Below are 20,816 nucleotides of genomic sequence, written 5' to 3'. Positions count from 1 at the left end.
GATTTATGAGCAGCAAGTGAACTGAAGCTCATGAACATTGACCTTTGTATGAAGTGACCCTCTGTAAGTTCTATTTTTGTAAAAGTGATTGGATTAGCTGTCTCATTACTTGATTCTGAAGCCAGTTTAATCAGAGTATCAAGATTCCTATTGAAGCAGCGGTGTGAGTGCTGGGAGATAAGCTTGAGGAGGACACAGGGGGGGGGGGTGCGAGGCTTTCCTAGAAACGTAGAGGAAATTAATTTTTTAAAGATTTATTTATTTTATGTATATGAGTACACTGTAGCTGTATAGATGGTTGTGAGCCTTCATGTAGTTGTTGGGAATTGAATTTAGAACCTCTGCTTGCTCTGGTCAGCCCCACTCGCTCAGGTAGACCATGCTCGCTCAGTCTCTGATTAGTTGCTCAGTCCTGGCCCAAAGATTTAAATAAGATATAAATAAGTACCCTGTAGCTGTCAGCAGATGCACCAGAAGAGGGCGTCAGATCTCGTTACTGATGGTTGTGAGCCACCATGTGGTTGCTGGGATTTGAAATCAGAACCTTTGGAAGAGCAGTCAGTGCTCTTACCCACTGAGCCATCTTGCCAGCCCCCAGAAATTAATTTCTTTTGGTTACCTTCTCCAGATAAACACAGTGGTTCTCTTAGAACCAAACTGTAGACTCTGCCATTGGTTAGTTATTACTGTCAATTTGACACAACCCCTTAGGAAGAGGGAACCTCATTTGAATGATTGCTTCAATCATATTGGTCTTGGCCATGAGTGTGAGAGGCTAGTAGTTGATGTCAGAGGGTCTAGGAGACAGCGGTGTCACCATCTTTACCTAGGGTGGGTCTGGGCTGTATAAGAAAGCCAGCTGAGTATGAGCCAGCAAGTAAGCCAGGAAACACTGTTCATCCATGGTTTCTACTTGAGTTCTGTCTGACCTTGCTCAAATTTGTGCTCTGACTTAGTGACCTGGAAGTGTCCTCTACCAAGTTACCACAGCAACAGAACACAGAGCAAGCACAGACTCTTGTTCTTTCAGATGGAGCCAGAGCCAGCCAGTGGTCTGTTGTCCTGGGTGCACATCAAGATAGTGTTGCCGGGTGGGTGCATCGATGACAACCATCTGACAAAGTGTCCTCTTTGTGATTGTCTACTTTGTGTTTGTTTACCTCTAGGGTAAAAACCATGGCAAGAAACTCCGAAACTATTATGCAGCTAACAGCTGTCCTCCTCCAGCCAGGGTGAGCAGCGTGGTGGCAGAGCCTGTAGCCCCACCCCTTGTTCCTGTCCCTCCGCAGGTGAGGCAGTGCAGTACAAAGAGGCTGTCTTATACATGTGGTCATGAGTACAGTGGCCTGTGCCCATGTCTGTCAGGGTCAGGCTGGGCAATACCCTAAAAGGTTCTTGGTATTCCTAACTCCTGTAGCTGTATCTGCCAAGATTTTTGAGACTAGGGGTATCTCATTGGACTTGGCAGTGATGTGTGGGGTGATGGAACAATATTGCTGTGTCCATTGTTCTGTGTCTTCAGACTTAGTTAAATGACCATATGATGTCTATACTTGGCTCTGAAAAAACCAACAGCAACAACAATAACAGAAAATAAAAACATTTGAGGGCTTGAGAAATGGCTCAGTGGTTAAGAGCATTTACTGCTTTTGTGAGACCTGGGTTTTGTTCCAATCACCCACAAGGTGGCTCACAATCATCTGTAACTCCAGTTCTAGGGGAAGTTAGTTCTTCTGATATCCGAGGGCGCCAGGTCCACATGTTGTGCATACATTCATGTAGACAAAAAGCTCACATGTGTAAAGTAAAATAAATCTAAAAATTCCATTAAAATATTACTTATCTTGATTGCTTTGATACTGTCTTAAATCCTACACACTAGATACATTTATAATTGGCTTCATTCTAGTCCTGAACCCTGGCCTCATTTAGTATTTGCCATTACTTGGAAGTGTTGGCCTTATTATTCAAAGCTTGGTCCATGGGCCAGGCAGCATGAGCCTCATGGGGGCTTTATTAGAAGCCTGGGAAAGCTAAGTAACTTTCCATGAGGTTGCCTCTTTTGAAATGTTGCAAAGCAAAATTTTGTTTCATTGGTGCCTGATGTTCCCAACCACCAAGGTATAATGTTTCTTTCTGGGTGTTTTCCTCCTTCAAATAGGTACCCCAGGAAGCTTCTCCTCAGGTACCCCATGGAGTCTCCTCCTCAGATTTATGAGAAAGTGAGATACGTTAAAAGTGTCAGGAGAAGCCCTTCCAGCCGAATGGTTTTTATATGATGACTTTCTTTGGGATGCTGTAGAGTCAGGTGGATGTCCCTTTCTTCTTGGGACAATAGCCCAGGCTACTTTGTTTAGCACAGACTTTGTGAAATCTGAAGATACCATGCTGTCTCTGGAGAATCTTCTCTTCTAGGTCAGACAATGCTAGCTCCCCCCCCCCCCAATTGTTCTAGAGAAGGTATGGTCTCCACAATCTTAACCTTTCCTCTACCCAGAGTTTACTTTGTAGCTTTTGCTAGTCCAGTGCAATTTAGTATCTTGTGTTTGGCTTCCTGGCTTAGTGAGGTGTCCCTGGTTATATATGCACAGGTGGTTTGGAGAGGTTGTAGGACTGGAACTTTCAAAACTTTGTGGCTTTGAGTCTAGGTGGGCCACTCAGTACACAGTTGGTGCTCTGTAAGGTGGGTTGCTCAGTACACAGTAGGTGCTCATTGTTTATTGGTGGATTTTGAGTAGACTTCCCTGGCAAGATTTTAGCCTTACTTACTTACTTGCCTCCTACCCTAAATGTCCACACTTTAAAACCATTATTTCAATGGATACTAGTTAGTGCTTTGGTTCATAGGTAATTGTAATCTAAAATGGGACCAAGGGTCTCCCAGTCTCTCTTTTATTGGATTTACTTTCTTATAAAATTCAGTGTCTGCGGCCATGCCTTAGGCTATGGTTACGTCTCCGGGGGTAAGATCTGAAGGATCTTGGAGGAGATGAAGGGTGTAACTCTGTTCTTCTGTGTCTTTGCGGGCAGGTGGGCTCCTGCAAGCCAGGGGGCAGGGTGATCCTGGCTACAGAGAATGACTACTGTAAGCTGTGTGATGCCTCCTTCAGCTCCCCTGCCGTGGCACAGGCACACTACCAGGGGAAGAACCATGCCAAGAGACTTCGTCTGGCCGAAGCTCAGAGTCACTCATTCTCGTAGGTATTGCCATCACCTCTGAGGACAGATTGTTATGTGAGAGCGACAGTGGTAGAGGAGGAGCTGAAAGGGAGCCTTGTTCAGCTGGCTCACTCGTTTCAAATTTCTTTCACCAGGGACTCCGCAGAGGCAGGGCAACGGCGGACTCGGAAGGAAGGGAGTGAATTTAAGATGGTGGCCACCAGGAGGAATATGTATACAGTCCAGAGCAATTCAGGTAGCCTGTGTGTCCCGGGTGTACAAAGCATGCACGTGTCTGCAAAAGACAGCAGTAGGTAGCCCCAAGGAATTAGGTAGTGGGTGTTTTCCTGAGTTGCTCTTCTGGCTGTTGAGGCTGCTCTTTATTTCTGGTATCCTTTATTTCCTATTCAGTTTCCTATATATTTCCAAAATAGTATTCCTATACTATTTTGGTTTTAGTGTTTTAGAGTCTCTTGTAAGTCCTTTTTAAAAAAATAGTTATCAGATGAAATATGTGAAGCCCATTAGAAAATGGGCCTCTTGGGGGCTGGGAAGATGGCGCAGGCATACAAGCATGAAGACCTGAGTTTGATTCCAATCTCAAGTGGAAAAAGCCAGGCATAGCAATTCCTACCTCTCATCTCAGGTGGAGATGGAAGGTTCCTGGAGCTCACTGGCCTAACAGCCTAGCTGAACCAGCAAGCTCCAGGTTCAGACTCTGAGAACTCGGAGACTCTGACTCAACATATAAGGTAGAGCATTATTAAGGAAGAAACTGGACACATGTGCAAGGCATGCATGCACACTCACACCATGTTCAGTGTAGTCTTTATACAGGTAATGAATGAGAATTTTCTAGGGAATTCTTGTGCTGTGTGCATTCCGTGGAGAGCCGTGTGCTTATGGAAGTAATTTTCTGTTTACTCTAGCCCTGTCTACCACAGCCTCCAGTGTTATGCATGCCAGCAGGAAAACAAAAACAGATTTCACTGAATAACAAGAGACAGCTACATAACAAAATACAGAAAGTCAGACCTTTTGTCTGATGAATGTAATCTCGATGTATTACTAGTTATGACCAAAGTCAGCTAAGAAACAGAGATGGTCAGGCTATATTTAAAAAGCTAGCTGGGATGAAGGAGCATCCCCTAGCTGTGAATGTCAAGGAAAAGGTATTTTAGGATGGGGATGGCACAGACTGGGTTCTCTGAGTAATCAAAATACAGAGACCGGGCTGGAGCCATGGGTTTTCTGTGTTCCTCACACTGGCTTCAAATTTATCACAGTCCTTTGCCATAGGCTCCCAAGTGCTGAATTATAGGCACAAGCCACCATGCTCGGCTACAGTCTTTAAACATTTATTTTTAAGACCCACGGGCCTTTAGAACTTGACTGCAGGTTTGACTCTGTAGTCAATGCCCTGACACTAGTTGGAAAATCATATGTTTGTAGGTTGAACTTCTATATACATGTAGTTAAAGAAAAAGAAATCCTAAACATTCAAAAAAAAAAAAAAAGAAAAGAAAAGAAAAAAAGAAAAAGAAATCCATTCACCTCTCCTTCATTTAAACTCTTCAGTTAAAAGTCTGATTTTGAACTTAGAATTATAGATTACAGTGAGGACTTTTGGAGTGTTTTTTTCTAAATGGGCATTCCAAGGATCTGCATGTGTGTGCGTTGAGTGTGTGAAGGCTAGAGGTTTAATTTTGGGGTAACTTTTCTCCATTGCTCTCCACTTTTACATTTTAAGACGGTCTCTCACTGAGCCTACAGCTCATGGATTGGCTAGGCTAGCTGTTTAGCAGGTCTCCAGCACCCTCCTGTTTCTGCCTTCTACACCGTGGTTACAAGCCCAGGCCACAACGCTTTTATATGGGTGCTGGATACCTGAACTCAGGTCCTCGAGTCCCCTCTCCCCCCTTGACTACCTCGATTCTGTCTCTTGCATCAGCAGGCCCTTACTTCAATGCCCGCTCTCGGCAGAGGATCCCACGAGATCTCGCCATGTGCGTTACTCCAAGTGGCCAGTTTTACTGCTCGATGTGTAATGTTGGAGCTGGTGAAGAGGTGGAGTTCCGGCAGCATCTAGAGAGCAAGCAGCACAAAAGCAAGGTGTCCGAGCAGCGGTACAGGAGCGAGATGGAGAACCTGGGCTATGTTCAGTGATGGCCGTCCTCACAGAGAAGCCTGTCCTGCCTGTTTGCCTTCTGTCGACCTGCCTTGCTTTGTGGTCCTCCATGCGTACATTCCTCATTTCTCTGCTTAGTGCGAGGAACCTGCAGTGGTGCCAGAGCTGTCAGGTCGGGGTGGGGGAGGGGTGTTTCTTAGATCACGATGCTCTTTTGGGCCAGCTGTGTCAAACAGCTCACAGTGGTGTGTGAGCTTCCTGCCCCACCAGGTGTAACTTCTTATCTTAGCCAAGTTCTGGTTAAGCAGCAGTAGCCTGACCACTTAGAGCTATGATTATTTAAAAATGGCATCCACTTTTGCGGTTTTAGGTTTACGCACATTAGAGGAATTGACTTGAGTTCTTACTTCCAATTAGAGAAAACAGGTAAACAGAGATTCCCGTTTCCTGATGCTCCTGGGAACCATTACCACCACAGTGTGGTGTCAGTAAGATGTGCTGTTATGGTGTGTGCCTGGGTCTCCCAATAGCACCTGGTTCCCTGTGGCATAGCCCTCCCTCCGTAATTGACACATAGGTTTCCTTGAATTCATATATGTCCAGAATACTGTGTTCTTCTGAACATGTAACTTCATCTCCAGTTGTGAACTGCACACATGTTAATTCCCATCTACTCCCAACTTGGATCAGCTTCTCTGCTCACCCCATTCTCATGGCCTCTCTGTGCTGGCAGTTTCGGAGACCCAGCTTTGACTGTCTAATGAGTTGAAGATGGATATTCTTTTAGAAAATATATTTTCAGATGATTCAAGGAAATGCAAGGATGTGTTTGAGATTTCAATTTGGAATTCTATTTTCATTCATGATTATGTGAACTCATGGGATAGTGGCTTTTTGATGATTGTATCCTGGCACTGCCCTGATAGGTAATGGGCATGCCTGGAAAATACCCCTGTCTGCTCACTCTTCCTTCCTTTCTTTTTTTCTTCCTTCTTTCCTTCCTTCCTTCCTTCCTTCCTTCCTTTCTTTCTTCCTTTCTTCCTTCTTTGCTTTCTTTCTTCTTTTAAAGCTGATCAAGTTTCAGTGTCACTTCCAATAGAAAAACATTCAACCGCTGCATTCCCTTCTTTGCCTCCTTGAAGAGACTGAAAACACAGATGACTTGGTGTCTAGTGATTATAATGGGATTCTTATTTTTTAAATAAAAAGCCATAGTGTATGTCTAGATGGACTGATGGCGTGTTATGTGAACTTGTGTTCACTCTGTGTCCTTTGTCCTGTTTCCTTCACGTAGGTAAGGCTAGCATGCCCGTGCTTAGGGAAGCACGCATGCTCCTGCAGAAGGCTTAGGGCAAGCAGTATTTCACACCATGACAAATGCATATTTCATTACTCAGTCAACTGAGAAGTCTTCAGGCAGATCGAGAGGGTGGAAACGCTCGGCTGCCTCCTCTCCATTTTTGCTTTAGAGTAGTTGAGGCCCATAATTAAAGGTTAATTTTATGATTAGCTTCTGGAACCGTACCTGGTTACTTTCTCCTGGTGAAGTGCTGGTTTCTGGAAAAGTAGAGCTATTTGGTTAAGTATTTTCCCCTTAGAAACAGGAGAAAGAACAGTGTTAGTTTAAGATTTGATCTCCATTTGTAACTCCTCATACCAAGAACCCCTCCTGTGGCCATCTACAGAGTTGGTCAGTTTAGGACAATTTAGGGTATATCTTGTTAGCCATTTGGTTGTTCATTTTGCTGCAAAATATAACTCTTTGGTAGACTTAAATATACTGCTAGCCACTTGGTTCTGTGATTGTTTAACAGTCTCATCTGTTCTCTCTGCAGGATGTGTGCCTGTGTGTCTTTGTGTTTGTATCTGAAGATACCCCCCTCCCCTGTTTTACATGATACCCCAGAGAGAATTTCACCTCATCTTTATCTCAGATAACATTGAAAGATTCTGGGTATGGGTTTACATTTTATAAAAGTGGCATTCATCTTCTTTGAGTTCTTTTCCTCTGGGAATCAAGTCAAAGGATGTCCTCCCCACCCCCACCCTCAAATACTCTCCTCCTGTGTATACAGAAAACAGTGGACTTAAGGGCTTGATGTGTTTTCAAGCCTCATGAATTCAGGTTTCTAGTCTCCCAGTGCCCTTAATGAATGTTAGGGACGCATAAGTGTGGTTTCTTTTAGAGTGAAATGTTAGATTTATAGTGTTATTTCTATATTCCTTTGCACTAGAGAGAGTGATGAGTTTGTTTTATGACACTCCAGTGCCAGGTTGCCTATGATAACTGTTTGTTTCTAAACTCTGGAAGTCTTTAAGTAACTTCTATGGTTATTGTTTATTCTATGGTTATTTCAGACATCCTGTGCATGTCTGAAACACTTCGGGGTTCCCTGGCTGAGGCTTCATTGTCCTTACTTGTATTCAGTGGGTAGGACAGAGGCCATCAGAGCTGCATGGTGCAGCTTTTCACTAAGCAAATGCTGTATGGACTGTGTCCCTTCCTTTTCTGATCAAGCAATGGTGGCATCTGAGTCCAGGTGAGCTCTCTGTTGGCTTCATTTTGCTGTAGGACTGGCCCCCTGTTCCCCAGGAAGCCTGAACATTATGGTGTGTCACAGACATGGATGGACAGAAATGTAAACAAATGGAGACCTTATTCCAAAATTAAGTAGATTTCAGTTTCATCAGTTACTTGTAGCATTGACGTCTGTTCTTGTGGCTCTGTGCTTCATGATGAGGCCAGTCAGAACACCCAGAGCCAAGGCTTCAGGAGGAGTCTGGTTTCAGTCAGATGGTCTGCATCCCATATACCTTCAGAAGGCATTAGCTTTGGAAGTTCAGCTATAGCCCTGTGTGCTTTGACCTTTTAGACTTTATGTTAAGCAGAGACTTTGCTGGTCTGGGTTGGTCTGTGTCCTTCCGCTTGTAAATGCATGCCTATTGTTTTATGTCTGTCTGCTTGACTCTTACCAGCTGCATTCTGCATTTTCCACACTATTTGTCTTGATAAAAAGCTCCTCCTCATCTTCCCTTTTAGTTTGCTATGGGCTTAGAGAGTTAGTGAGGAGGTTTGAAGCTCTAGAAATGGATGAAGGACCATGGCTGAGAGCCTGTGATCTGCTGAGGTGACTCTCCCACCTCACCCCACAGAGCTGCCCTACCGAGCTTTGTGTAGCCCTCAGTCTACAACCCTGCAATCCCAATAGGGAGAAAAATGTTATACATATATATGTATACCTGATTAAGTATTCCTATGTAGATAGGATCTCAGAATTGACAGTGGGACTTGGAACTGTCCCAACCTGTGTTTCCAGGGAGTGTGAGCAATGGCAGTTCAAGGGTAGATAAGTAACCTGTGTTTCCAGGGAGTGTGAGCAGTGGCAGTCCAAGGGTAGATAAGTAACTTCCTTGTAGTGCTTTCCTTGCAGAGAGAACAGCAGGGTTGGAATATTCTGTAAATGTCAGAACTTGGGCTGGAAGTATTACCAGAGAAATTGGTGGGCTGTGTGCCCAAACAGTGAGTGTCTTTAGAAATGGGGAAACATTTTGTTGGTGTATGCACAAGTTTAATGTAGATATTTGAACAGATGTTTGAAAAAAATTCTACCTTGCTCCCCACCCCTTAAATCTCTGTTAGGAGTTTTATATGTGATTAGAAAAAAAATTGCTTTGTTGCTTTTGTGTTCTGTTTGGGAGAGTCTCCTGTGAGCTGCCGTGTCAGCGTAACTGAGTGGACACTGGCTGTGTAAATACCTTCTCATGAGACATCTACATGGATAGCTGTGTGGCATTTCCTCCCATTATCGATAGCAACTCTTTGTGAAAGCCCTTTCTCTGTAGCTACCAAAAAAAAAAAAAAAGTCCTGGCTTATGGTCCCATGTGACCTTGTGTCCGTTAAACCCAGAATACGAGTGCCTTTAGCAAGTGTTAGCATTTCACAGAGGGAGAGACGACAGGATTTACTGCCATTAACCAATGTTCATAAAATAGCTTGAAATAGCAACAGTCCTTGTGAATTCTGTTCTGTGCCCCCCCCACCCCATTTCTTAGTGGAATCTCAATTTGCTTTTGGGTAAAGTGTGCACTCTGGGTGGGAGCCTGGCTGCTGGGGCTGCTCTAGTCATCTTGGTGGCTGTGTTTGATACCACAGAGCACTCAGCTGGAGATGTTGATGCTGGAAAAAACTTCCTACACTGACCGTGCTCCGGCTTGATTCTTCTGCGGAGTGGAGAGAGTTATGTATACAAACAGTGTAGCTCTGGGTCATGTTGTACTTCATCTCGCATGGATAGAGGGGCCTTTCCAAACAAGCTGGAGGCCTTTGAAAACAATTTCCTTCCTTTGATTACCTGAAAACATTGAACTTCCTGAGGTCTTTACAATCTTCCGAACATATGATTAAACCAATTTTCATGTAGAAATAGTAACATTTGCCTCAGGATTTTATTATGAAGAACTTTGAACATTTGTTAAAGTACAGAACATTTTGGAGCACACCTAACTTTATCTCTTACTGTTGACATTTCCCCACTCGGATTTCCTCATGTCTCCCATGAGCCCATCACCGTGTTCTTCTGTTTGCCCATCAGGACATTTCAGACTGTCCACACCGTGGGTGTCATGCACTAGGATTTACTATTTAAATGTTAATGTCTTAGGAAGACCGCATGTCATAACCTGACGTAACCTGAGCCAGTAAAGAGCCTCTGTTCTGTCCTGTGGATCTCAGTCTTCCTCGTTGTTTCCTGTCCTTGAGTGTGCTTAGAGTTTCCAACAAGTCTGTCCCAGGTTACGTGGCCCACAGACGTTACGTTCCCAACAGGACTTGCTGTGAGCTCCCAGGCCCTGTGCCCACTCACCTCCTATGCCTGTACATAGCAGATTCAACTCTGAGACAACAGTACTGTCTACTGAGGGGTGGGCAAGCCTTAGAGCAGTCTACAGCCTTCCTCCAGTCATGTTGGGGTGAACTGCAGTCTGCCTCCATCCTCTGCCCACCTCCTGTGGCCAGCTCTGCAGAACTGAAGGGGTTTGCTCAGATCGGATAGATTGATGGGGAGAACCAAATCACAGTCCAACCTGAGTGCGTTTAGGTTGTAATCTTAGGCTTCCAGTGTAACTGAACACTTCCCTTGTGCCCTTAGGAGGACTGTACTTATTTTTTACCAACTAGAATTTTAATTTTAGTCATTTCATAATTTTCTTACCACAGAGATATTCCTGTGGTTATTTGTTGTTTTGTGATGTTCCATGTAGCTCAGGTGAGTCAATTCTACTATGTAGCCAAGGATGACTTTGAACTCCCTCGATCCTCCTGCCTCCTCCTCCTGGTGCTGGGATTACAGGCATGTACCGCCATGCCAGGCTATAAATTGTAGTTATAATTGAGTCCAAAGCAATTGCTAAAATCTCACTGCACTGTTGAACACCAACTCATGCAGGGTCTGTCTGATTGTTTTTGTCTTTAAATGGCTTTTACAACCACTATGTTGACGTAAGTGCTCATGTAACCCCCTCACTCCTGAAAATGGTGTTCTTCATCCATGACCCCCTCTCATGCACTCTCTACCTGATGCTTTTTTGTTGGTTTTAAGAAATGACTCCAAAAGTCAGGGTGAGCGGAACTGTCTTAGGGCAGAGTCCACTTGGGGGCAAACCCTCCTGGATGTAGCTGGTCGTAGTTCTGCCTTCTTTTGGTATCTGATCACCCACCAAAGGTTCTGTAAGCCAGTGTGTCATTTTGTAAGTCTCAGGTTGACTCTGCTCACCTGTCGTCCCCCTCCCTACCCCCAATCAACTGCAATGACCTGGCATGGGTTTTGTGTGTCGTCTTCAAAATGCCTTATTGGGTATGCCAGGCTCTGCTGTCAGCATCCCAGCTGTTTGCTGAGACATACATGTCCTCTCTGGGGTATGTGCTCTTGATCCAGAAGCAAAGCTTGGTTTTGCTTTCGATATCAAGGGTGCGTTTTAATACAGTTATAGTCTTACATTAGAAATGAAGCAGGAAGCCTAGAGAGTGTGGACCCTTCATGTGATCAGTCTGGTGAACTGTAAATGTGCTTTTGCTGTTTCTAGAAAGAACACAGCTAAGAAATGCCAGTCCAAATTGGAAAGTGGGGCTGTGTCATATCATGCTCTCCACTTGTCACTTGGCCTTTAAAATCTGAGCAGGCCATCGGGCAGTGGGCCAGTCTATGTTCTGGGGCTACAGAGCTGACTGACGTCACAGGATTCAAACCAATCAACTGTGAATTGTGAAATTAAAATTGCTCTTTTGGTTTTTTATTTCCTTCAGCCTAATAGATATAGAAGTCTGAATGTTATTTAAGCTTATACCACTTACATTGGCTCATCTTGGCTGTGTATTCTCATGTCTGTACTGATTTCTGATAAGGCTCGATGACATTGTAACAGGCTTTTTGTGTTCAGTTCAATAAAATGGTTTCTGAGTCTCGTCTCACAAGTGTTTGGTTATGAGTTGGAGAGGAAGGTGCTCAGTGGTTAGCACACAGGCGTTACCCCCATACTTTGGAGGAGATGTGAGTTCCCCATTCACAGAGGCATGTGAGGACTTGCAGTGGAGTTGGCCTAGCTATCTGTCCACCCCACCCTCCTTCCCAGCTAGCTTGGGACTGGTGTGTATTCTTTTTTGTGGTACCTTCTGATATTTATGTTCCCTTCAAATTCTGAGGAAATGAACCCAGAACGCTGGCCCCTGCTTCTGGAAGGAAACACATCAGAAAGCAGATGCTAGCTCATCTCTTTGAGTGTCACCTATGAAATGAGGTTATGGGTATAATCATTATGGAGTGCAGTCTTCATAAACTCTTTGGAGTGCTGCAGAGTGTATGGATCATGCTTTGAATTTAAATGTCTGTTTGAAAAGTAGATTGTAAGTTTTAAGAGAGGCATCAGAGGTGCCTAAGTCACAGGAGCCTTGCTGTAGGTGTTCCGAGATGGGGACCTTGGCTCTCACGCCAGGATCACGCCCTGGCCTCCTCTTCACAGCTGCCTGTAAGACAGCACTGGACATTCCCAGGCTGCGCTGACCTGATACGAGAGTGTGAAGGCCACACCCAGTGTTCGTGAAGAGCTTTTAAGACTTGTCTTTTGAGCTCAGTGCACAAAAATGTATTCCTATTTGTGGGATACTCAAACTATTGAGAACTTAGAAATGAAGACAGTTTACTACAGTGCAATGAGAGTATTAATAGGACTGAGACGAAATCTTTATACAGGTGTGTCTAACACAAGTGTAACCCCCTAACATACGTGAGATGTGTGCTTGCCCCTGGAATGTATTTAAGATGCAGCGTTCCTGATTTGTCGAGCAGAGGTAGACCTGCCTTTGGAAGAGAGAGAAGCTGGTAAGTTAAGCTTGCCATTTGGGTTTTTAGGTACATAATTAGAACTTCAAATGTATTTTGGATGGCAGCCTTCCCTCATGACAAGAACAAGATGGCTTTCATGTTAGCTTCACTATCTAATCTTTGTTAGCCAGAGGCCCTTGCTCTGATTTCCACAACAGCTCACTAGGTTAGAGACTTGGCCCATAGGTATGTAGCGCCACCTTGTGGATTCTTCAGAACTTGCAGAGGATATGAGTTTTACTGGTAAGTGAAGCAAAACTTAGATTAATTTGAAAATTTAATTGACAAAGCTGCTAGAGTAATTATTGTGGTGAATGCTTATTCTATTTTAAACAAATACAGTTCTTTCAGAATGCCTGTTTTATTTAAAACCAAACCAGACAATCCCCTTCTCTCCACATTTTCCTGCATGTGGACAAGAAACACAGACTTGAGAATGCGTAAGTCTCTACATCGGGAGCAGGGAATTAGAGCCTCAGAAAAGACTAGGGAAGTGAGAAAGACAATGGAATAAAGGCAGAGTGTTGCTAAGTGAGTAGACGTCACAGTGGCCACATAAAAACCAAGTTTAAAGTACTAAGCTTTTTCTGAATGTGATGTGTTTGGAGCAGGGACAAGATAGTTTCTGCACAGTGAGCTGCAGCTCAGGATACAGGATGTTTTAAATATCCTGGACATTTGGAAAAGGCTGGTTCTGCTGGCCCTTGCTGTGTCTCAAGGCCAGCCCTAGAGTCGGTGTGAGGTGGTTTTGAGCTTTCCTTCTCATTACATCCTTTGTACTGTAGGTCAGTTAGACGAGTATCTTCAAAATGGTTTTGTTTTTTTGTTTTTTTTTTTTTTTTTTTTGACAAGCTAGATCCTGATCTTACTCTAAATTCTGTTTTCCCATCCTTGAGCTGTGAGTGTCTCTAGCTTCTTGAGTAGTTTCTGGAGCTGTTCTTGGGTGAGTTTCAATGGCAGTGTTACCACAAGTTGAGCTCAATAATGTTATATAAGGCAAACGTGTATTGACACATGTGTTGTTGGCGAAGAATAGAGAGGTGGAGCAAACCAAACCAAAGCTCAGTGCTCTCCTCCCACTGTCTGTGGGGTCATATTTATTTATACTCCTTCATCACAGGTCCTTTCACGTGTCTGCTGTATCAAACATCCTTTCACGTGTCTGCTCCATCAAAACATCCTTCCACCTGTGTGCCCCAGCAAAACATCAGTTGACATAACTGACTTTCCAAAGAAACTACAAGTTTCCAGTTCAGAAGAGGCTCATCCTTCCCTCAAAGTTAAACCTACATTCTTGAGTTTGGTGTTTTGGTGTTTCTTTCAGTACCTATAGACTAATGTATATAATCTGTTGAGTGTTGTCATTTGCCTTATTTACATGTGATTTAATGAACACACTATAGTTTTTCCTCTGCCATCAGGCACACAGGGGTCATTCAGTATTTCCTCATAGCAATACTTCAACACATCTATGATAAATTCTTTTTCTCTTTTTAAATGTTCTTCTTTAATACAGGAGGATCTCATGTAGCCCAGGCTGCCCTCAAACTTCCTATATAACAGTGGACAATCCTGAACTCATGATCCTCCTGCCTTTACTTCCTGAGTGCTGGGATTATAGGGGTGTGCTATCATGCCTGGTGTTGGGGATCAGACTGAGGGCTCAGCATGTTAGGCAAGTCCTCCATCAACTGAGCCACAGATAAGAATCTCCTTTATTCTTTCTTTAAAGACCTCTCTCTCTCTCTCTCTCTCTCTCTGTGTGTGTGTGTGGTGTCTGTTTGTTAGTCGTGTTTGTGGGTACCCTCGGAGGCCAGAAGAGGGCATCAGGTTCCCTGGAGAAGTTAGACTGTCTGGAAGAGCAGCAAGTGTTTTTAACTGTTGATCCATCTCTCTAGCTGCCTCTTTCCTAGATATTCGTATGAGGAATCTAGAAACTTACTTCATTGCTTTGGAACACACACACTGGCCCCAGGTCTCACTGTAGACTTGTGGAGTTAGAATCTGTCTTTATTGAAGACCACAGGTGATGTGTGGTCATATTAAAGTTAGAGCAGTTGTTGTCACACTCAGTAGCAACTGGAATTGCCTGGAGACTTGAAGCAAAGCAGAGTTTTCCTTAGGAAGTTCCAACTTATTCCACCGTGTCCCTGGGTGTCTAGGGACTGATGTAAGAACCTTAGGTGATTCTAATGTAGCCCAAGATTTAGGGTGACTAACGTGGCTATAGTGTGTGTGTGTGTCACTGGCTTTAATGGAATTCTCTCCACAAATCCTGGCTTCACTTGTAAGGAGTGTAGTGCTTTGAATTCACTTATAGGGAGTCTAGTGGTTTGAATAGGTTTGGCCCCCATAGATTCATGTGTTTGAATGTGTAGCCCACAGGGAATGACACAAGGAGCTATGTCCTTGTTCAAATAGGTATTGGAAGAATGTGTCACTATGGGGTGGGCTTGGAAGTTCTATGCTCAAGCTCTGCTCAGTGAGGAAGAGGAAGTCTTTTGCCACTGCCTTTGGATCAAGATGTAGAATACTCGACTCCTTCCCCAGCATCATGTCTGCCTGGATGTTGCCATGCTTCCTGCTATGATGATAATGGACTGAACCTCTGAACCTGTAAGCCAGCCTCAATTAAATGTTGTCCTTAGAAGAGTTGCCTTGGTCACGGTATCTCTTCACAGCAGTAAACCCTGACTAAGACAAGGTGCCAGAGCAAGTGGGTAGTAGGATTTCTAATTCAGTAAATTAGTAGAACATGTGAGCAAGGTTTTTTGTTATACTTCATGTACAATTGGTTCTTAGTTAATTGATTTAGTTATTGACACTTGTAAAGCACCAAGCATGTATCAAGTGATCTGAGGAAAGCTGTGTGAAGGATGCCATCTCACAACTTTCCACATAAAGGTACTTTGAAATCTTAAATGAAAACCCTTTCTCTGGAAGATCAGTGTGTATATTAAGAACTCCCTGTGATGGTTTGTATATGCTTGGTCCCGGGAGTGACCCTGTTGGAGTAGGTGTGGCCTTGTGGATGTGGGCTTTAATACCCTTGTCCTAGATTCCTGGGAGCCAGTATTCTACTAGCAGCCTTCAGATGAAGATGTAGAACTCTCAGCTCCTCCTGCACCATGCCTGCCTGGATGCTGCTGTGTTCCCACCTTGATGATAATGGACTGAACCTCTGAACCTGTAAGCTAGCTCCAATTAAATGTCCTTATAAGAGGCCTTGGCCATGGTGTCTGTTCACAGCAGTAAACCCTAAGACACTCCCGAAAGGAAGGTGAAGTCCCTTATACTATCAACACCGTATCTGCACCTTTTCACAGGGGAATCTGAGACCCTCCACCTGCATGTGAAGCCAAGCAACTAGATTCAAGGAAGAGGACGGACAGAAGCTAGTCTATGAAGTAAAGGCTTCTGCCCAATGTAGTGGTGTTATTGTGGTGTGACCTGGCAAGGCCCAGGCTTTCAGGATAGGCTTGGGGTCAGTTATCTATCAGCCATGCATTACTTGCTCCATGTCTTTGACAATAAGAGCAGAGCACACTCACAGCAGCTGCATTTTTTATTTTGGAGTGCCTTTGTGTGCTCTACAGCACTCTCTCAGACTGAGGGAACTACTCTCTCTCTCTCTCTCTCTCTCTCTCTCTCTCTCTCTCTCTCTCTCTCTCTCTCTCTCACACACACACACACACACACACACACACACACACACACACACACATTTCCACTTTCAGATATCTGTGCTTTCCATAGACTTGTGTTTTCCGTCCCATTCTGTCTTTCTCAGGTAACTGGCATTGTCAGTGTGGTCTGCCATCCCTTGCCAGCTTCTCCTGTGTACTTCTAGAATGTTTTTGCATTTTTAATGTCAAAGAATTTCTGAGACCCGTGCTTTTAGTATTTTTTTTATGGTGCTTCTTATTCAGAAAAGGGGACCAGAATGAATGGAGGCAAGAGAGGGCATTGGTGTAAATATAATGCAAATATATGACATACATGCATAAAAATATAAGGAAGGGCTGAGGATGTAGCTCACTAGAGTGCTTGCCTATCATTCACAAAGCCCTGAGTTCAGTCCTTAGCACTATATAAAGCAGGTGTGGTGGCATATGCTTGTGTTCAAAACACTTAGGATGGCTGGAGGATCAGAAGAAGTTGAAGGCCTTCCTCAGCTACATAACAAGTATGAGGCCAGCCTCATATGTGAAATGTGAAATCCTGCTGCAAATAAATATACTGTTAAACCAGAGTCTTCTTAATGCAGGGTCACAGGCCAGATACCAAGGACTGAGTTAGGTTGCTGGATGTATTTTATTAGGCCTTAGAGTGTTATAGGAAAACTATAATATCGAGGTCAAGGGATTTAACAAGAGAATGGCTGTTTCTGTTCTAGGCTCACATCTCCAGGTAGGTCAGGTTCATGGCACCCACCTTGCTGGTGCCACAGACTCACTGCCATTTGGCAGCATGACTCCCAGTTTTAAAAAACTGAGCTGGGGCCACCCTGTGGCAAAATTTTGCTTTCAGCTTTGCGTTGGCCTGGAAGTAGGGCTGTGGGTGGGGCCTCCACTTGTAGATCTCAGGAGGTCTGCAGCTTCCTACAGAAACCACACCTACATGCTTCCTTGTGGTGGCTGCCTCATCTCCTTTTGACACTCATTTTTGCAAACTCCTAGAATAAGCCACTGGTACTTCACCACTGCCTCAGGCTCTCCCTCCCCCCTTTGAAAGGTGGGAATCTCCTAGATTCTCCAAAGCTGAGTCTCAAATGCTTCCAGGTACCACAGGTCTGGGAGGCTTCTATTACCTTCTGCTTACTGAATGTCAGATAGCCTTATTTGTCAGAAAAAGCAGCATTGACCATGAAAGCCATCTTTCTTTTTTTTTTTAATTTTTTTTTTATACACCTTTTACTCTCTTACGACGTTACTTCTGACTCTGTTCATTCCTGCCTACTGTTTTGATTTTCTGAGACAGTTGTGAATCTGTAAGTTTGAGAAAATGACTCAACTCAGAATGGATTGGATGACACCATCTCATCCATTCTATGTCCTCAAAGGTCAAGCTGTATCAGTTACTGTCCACTGTTAAAAAATACCCGACAAAGCAATTTGAATGAGGAGAGATTTATCTTGCCACATAGTTTCATATTACTCACAGTTACCTGTTTCTAGGCAGGACACCATGATGGTGAGAACCCGAGGAAGTTCTCAAGTCTTGGTGGACAAGAAGCATAGAGGGAGATACAGGAAGGGGTCAAAGCAAGAAAGAGTCCTCAAGGACATGTTCCTAGTGACCTATTTCCTATACCTTGGCCCCACCTACATTTCTCCATCTTCCCATAATGCCACTGTACTGTGGATCCATAAAGAGATCTGTCCATTGATCAGGGCAGAGTCCTGTCACCATCACTGGAAACACCATCACCGACATTGGTAGAGATGTGTTTTACTAACCTCGGTATTTAGTAAGCAGATCTGTTGGAAATTGGTTCTAATGCTTTGAATTAATCAGGAATCTGAGTTTCCAAATGGTGAAGGTCCTTTTCCCCAATTGGTTTTTGATTGATCAATAGAGAGCCAACGGCCAATGGCTGGGTGGAGAGAGAGGGGCGGAACTTTTAGATCGCATAGGCCAGGAACTGGAAGAGAGAAAGGGATAATCACCAGGATTTGGAGGGTGACGGTCAGGGTTAGAAATGCAGAAGGCAAATTATCCAAAATGTAGATGAGAAGGAATGCGGCCCCTGAAAGGGCTAGCCAGAAGCGTCTTGGACAGCAAAGACCAGGGAGCTGTCTAGAAGGAGCCAGGGCAACAAAGATAAAATATAGAATTAAAGGGCTTTAAGCCAGGATTACAGGAAGGAAATGTGTGCTTGTGGTGGGGAGGATAGAACTGCCCAGCCTTCGAGCTAGCCAAGATATTTTAAAATTAACTGGTGTGTGTGTGTGTGTGTGTGTGTGTGTGTGTGTGTGTGTCTTTCATTCATGAATCTAGATTGCTCCTAGGCAGGTATGCATGTGCGACCTGCTGGGAGCTAAAGCAGCTTAGCTAAATTCACTACTACAGAATAGGACGCAACGTGGGACAAGAACTCACTATTAAAAATAATTTAGAGATTCTGGGATGGAACACACACACACAATTTATATAAGTCTCGGAGGAGGGGAGAAGTGGTTTCTCAGCCCTCTGGAAAGAACCTCAACTCAGAGACACTGGGAGCCCCTGCTGTGCAAAGAGGCTGGCTGGTTCCCTGACTGGGTGCCAGGAGGAAGGCAGTGAGAAGCAGACAATAAAAGCTGACTGCATCCAGCTACCAGATAAATAAAGGATAGATTTACAGATTTGAATTAATTCCTTTTGAGGATAGAAGAGTGCATCATGGTAATTATTTAAATGTTCTTAAGTATACAGAGATATTAAGCTCCACAGAAGGGAGAAGTTAGGGAGATTGAATAAAAAAAAGCTTTAAAGTCTTGAAAAGGCAAATTCTCAAAATCTTTGAACATGATCCACATGGGATTTCTGGTATTGCTTTTGCCTGGTACAACATAAATAGAGGCTAGAAATAGGCGTATACAGTAAGCAGACATAGATAATAAATTAGAGCCTTTTGATCCTTAAAAATTAGATTGAAAAGTAGGGGGTAGGGAGCCTAACGTATCTCAGACAGCAGAAACTTAGGCCTTGGAATTATATTAAGAGAAAGGGGCATACTAAAATATGTACTAACAGAGATATTAATCTCCATAGTAGGGAGCATTTAAGTATACATAGATGCATAAAATATTGAGGCTTTTGATCTTAAATTCTAGGTTGAAAAGCAGGAGATGGTGAAAGAAGCACTGCCTCAATGGTTAATATTTGCTTAGATTGCTTTAATTGCTTTGAATGGCTTTAATTATCAAAATGTGTGTGGTTATGAGTTTGGTGGTTATATTAAAATTCTTCTTGGAGAGAGGTCAAGCTATACCTTTAATGATTTCTGGTTACTGGACCAAGGACATGCTATTTTGGGAGAGAAGCTCTGTATTTGTGTTGACAGGCAAGGAGAAAAGAGTTTGAACCCCTTCCAGAGTGATATGGATCAGATATGACAGGTAGATCCCCTGAAGATCTTGGCTACTGAAAAGAAAATTTCGAGAAAATCAAACAGGACAGATAACTTGATCTGCTGATTCCTCAACATGGGAATAGTCCAGTAACTGGCTTAGACATAAAATGTCTCTAGCCAAAACTTCAGCCAAAATTAGGCAATTCGTCTGGTTGATTATAGAATCCTTAATATTCTTTGTGCCCTTCTTCATATGGTATGGATGAAGATTTATTACAATTGGTTATTGATAAAATTAACTCATAAAAAAGACAGTTAGTTGTCTTTCAGGTGAAAGAACAAACAAAATACAAAATTTCATCATCAGGAAGCATCTCTGAGGATGAATCTTGTCAGAGCTGTACACTCTATAATATTTCACAACCACATTTTTTTTTTTACCATTAGGATATTCATAGACATTGTGTAAGATGTACTGATAAGTTAAAGATGAAATTTTGTTATTTGTTTGAGCAGGTGATTCAAAGACTTGCTTCTAGAACAGGAATTGCTACTGATTCCAGATGATCTCATCTCATCCAACCTTTCAGATGGATCCAGTTAGAACTTCAGTTAAGCCCTGAGCCTTCTAAGCATACAAAGACTGGATAACAGATGCTAAAGTTAGGGGCTGGAGAGATGGCTCAGTGGGTAAGATCACTGACTGCTCTTCTGAAGGTCAATTCCCAGCAATTCAGGTTCAATTCCCAGCAACCACATGGTGGCTCACAACCATCTGTAATGAGATCTGATGCCCTCTTCTGGTGCCTCTGAAGACAGTGAACTTACATATAATAAATAAATAAATCTTAAAAACAAAAACAAAAACAACAAAAACAGATGCTAAAGTTAGCTTTCTTAAGTTTAATCAATTTTTCTATATTTCCTACCCCTCCCCACCCCTTTAAAGAATTTCTCGTCACTCCTATTCAGCAGGAAGAAGTCATGGAGAGTCATCAGCCTGACTCCTTGGATTTGGGTGTCTGGTTATTGTTATTTTACAAATTATAAAGAGCTTGTCATTTTGAGGGATAATTTGGAACTGGTCATAATTTT

At 43.4% G+C, this 20,816-nt stretch overlaps 1 protein-coding gene across 4 annotated transcripts in view; it reads left to right on the top strand.

The window, feature by feature from the left end:
* The window catches only part of Zmat3 (zinc finger matrin-type 3), a 31,642-nt gene extending 19,890 nt beyond the window's left edge, over positions 1-11,752 (top strand). For 3 of the 4 annotated variants that reach the window (XM_031376561.1, XM_031376562.1, XM_031376563.1), the window contains exons 3-6: positions 1,167-1,289; positions 3,031-3,197; positions 3,315-3,415; positions 5,114-11,751. In XM_031376561.1, the coding sequence (XP_031232421.1) occupies positions 1,167-1,289; positions 3,031-3,197; positions 3,315-3,415; positions 5,114-5,325 (603 nt within the window). In that variant the 3' untranslated portion in view covers positions 5,326-11,751. Of the gene's footprint in view, positions 1-1,166; positions 1,290-3,030; positions 3,198-3,314; positions 3,416-5,113 lie in introns of all 4 variants that reach the window. The other variant, XM_031376564.1, reaches the window with a different exon arrangement.
* The last annotated feature ends 9,064 nt before the right edge of the window (positions 11,753-20,816 follow it).

The sequence above is a fragment of the Mastomys coucha genome, unplaced genomic scaffold (genome assembly GCF_008632895.1).
Source record: "Mastomys coucha isolate ucsf_1 unplaced genomic scaffold, UCSF_Mcou_1 pScaffold17, whole genome shotgun sequence".
Taxonomy (NCBI): Eukaryota; Metazoa; Chordata; class Mammalia; order Rodentia; family Muridae; genus Mastomys; species Mastomys coucha.
The sequence above is the reverse complement of the archived record's forward strand: the minus strand, read 5'-3'. Positions and strand labels throughout refer to the sequence as shown.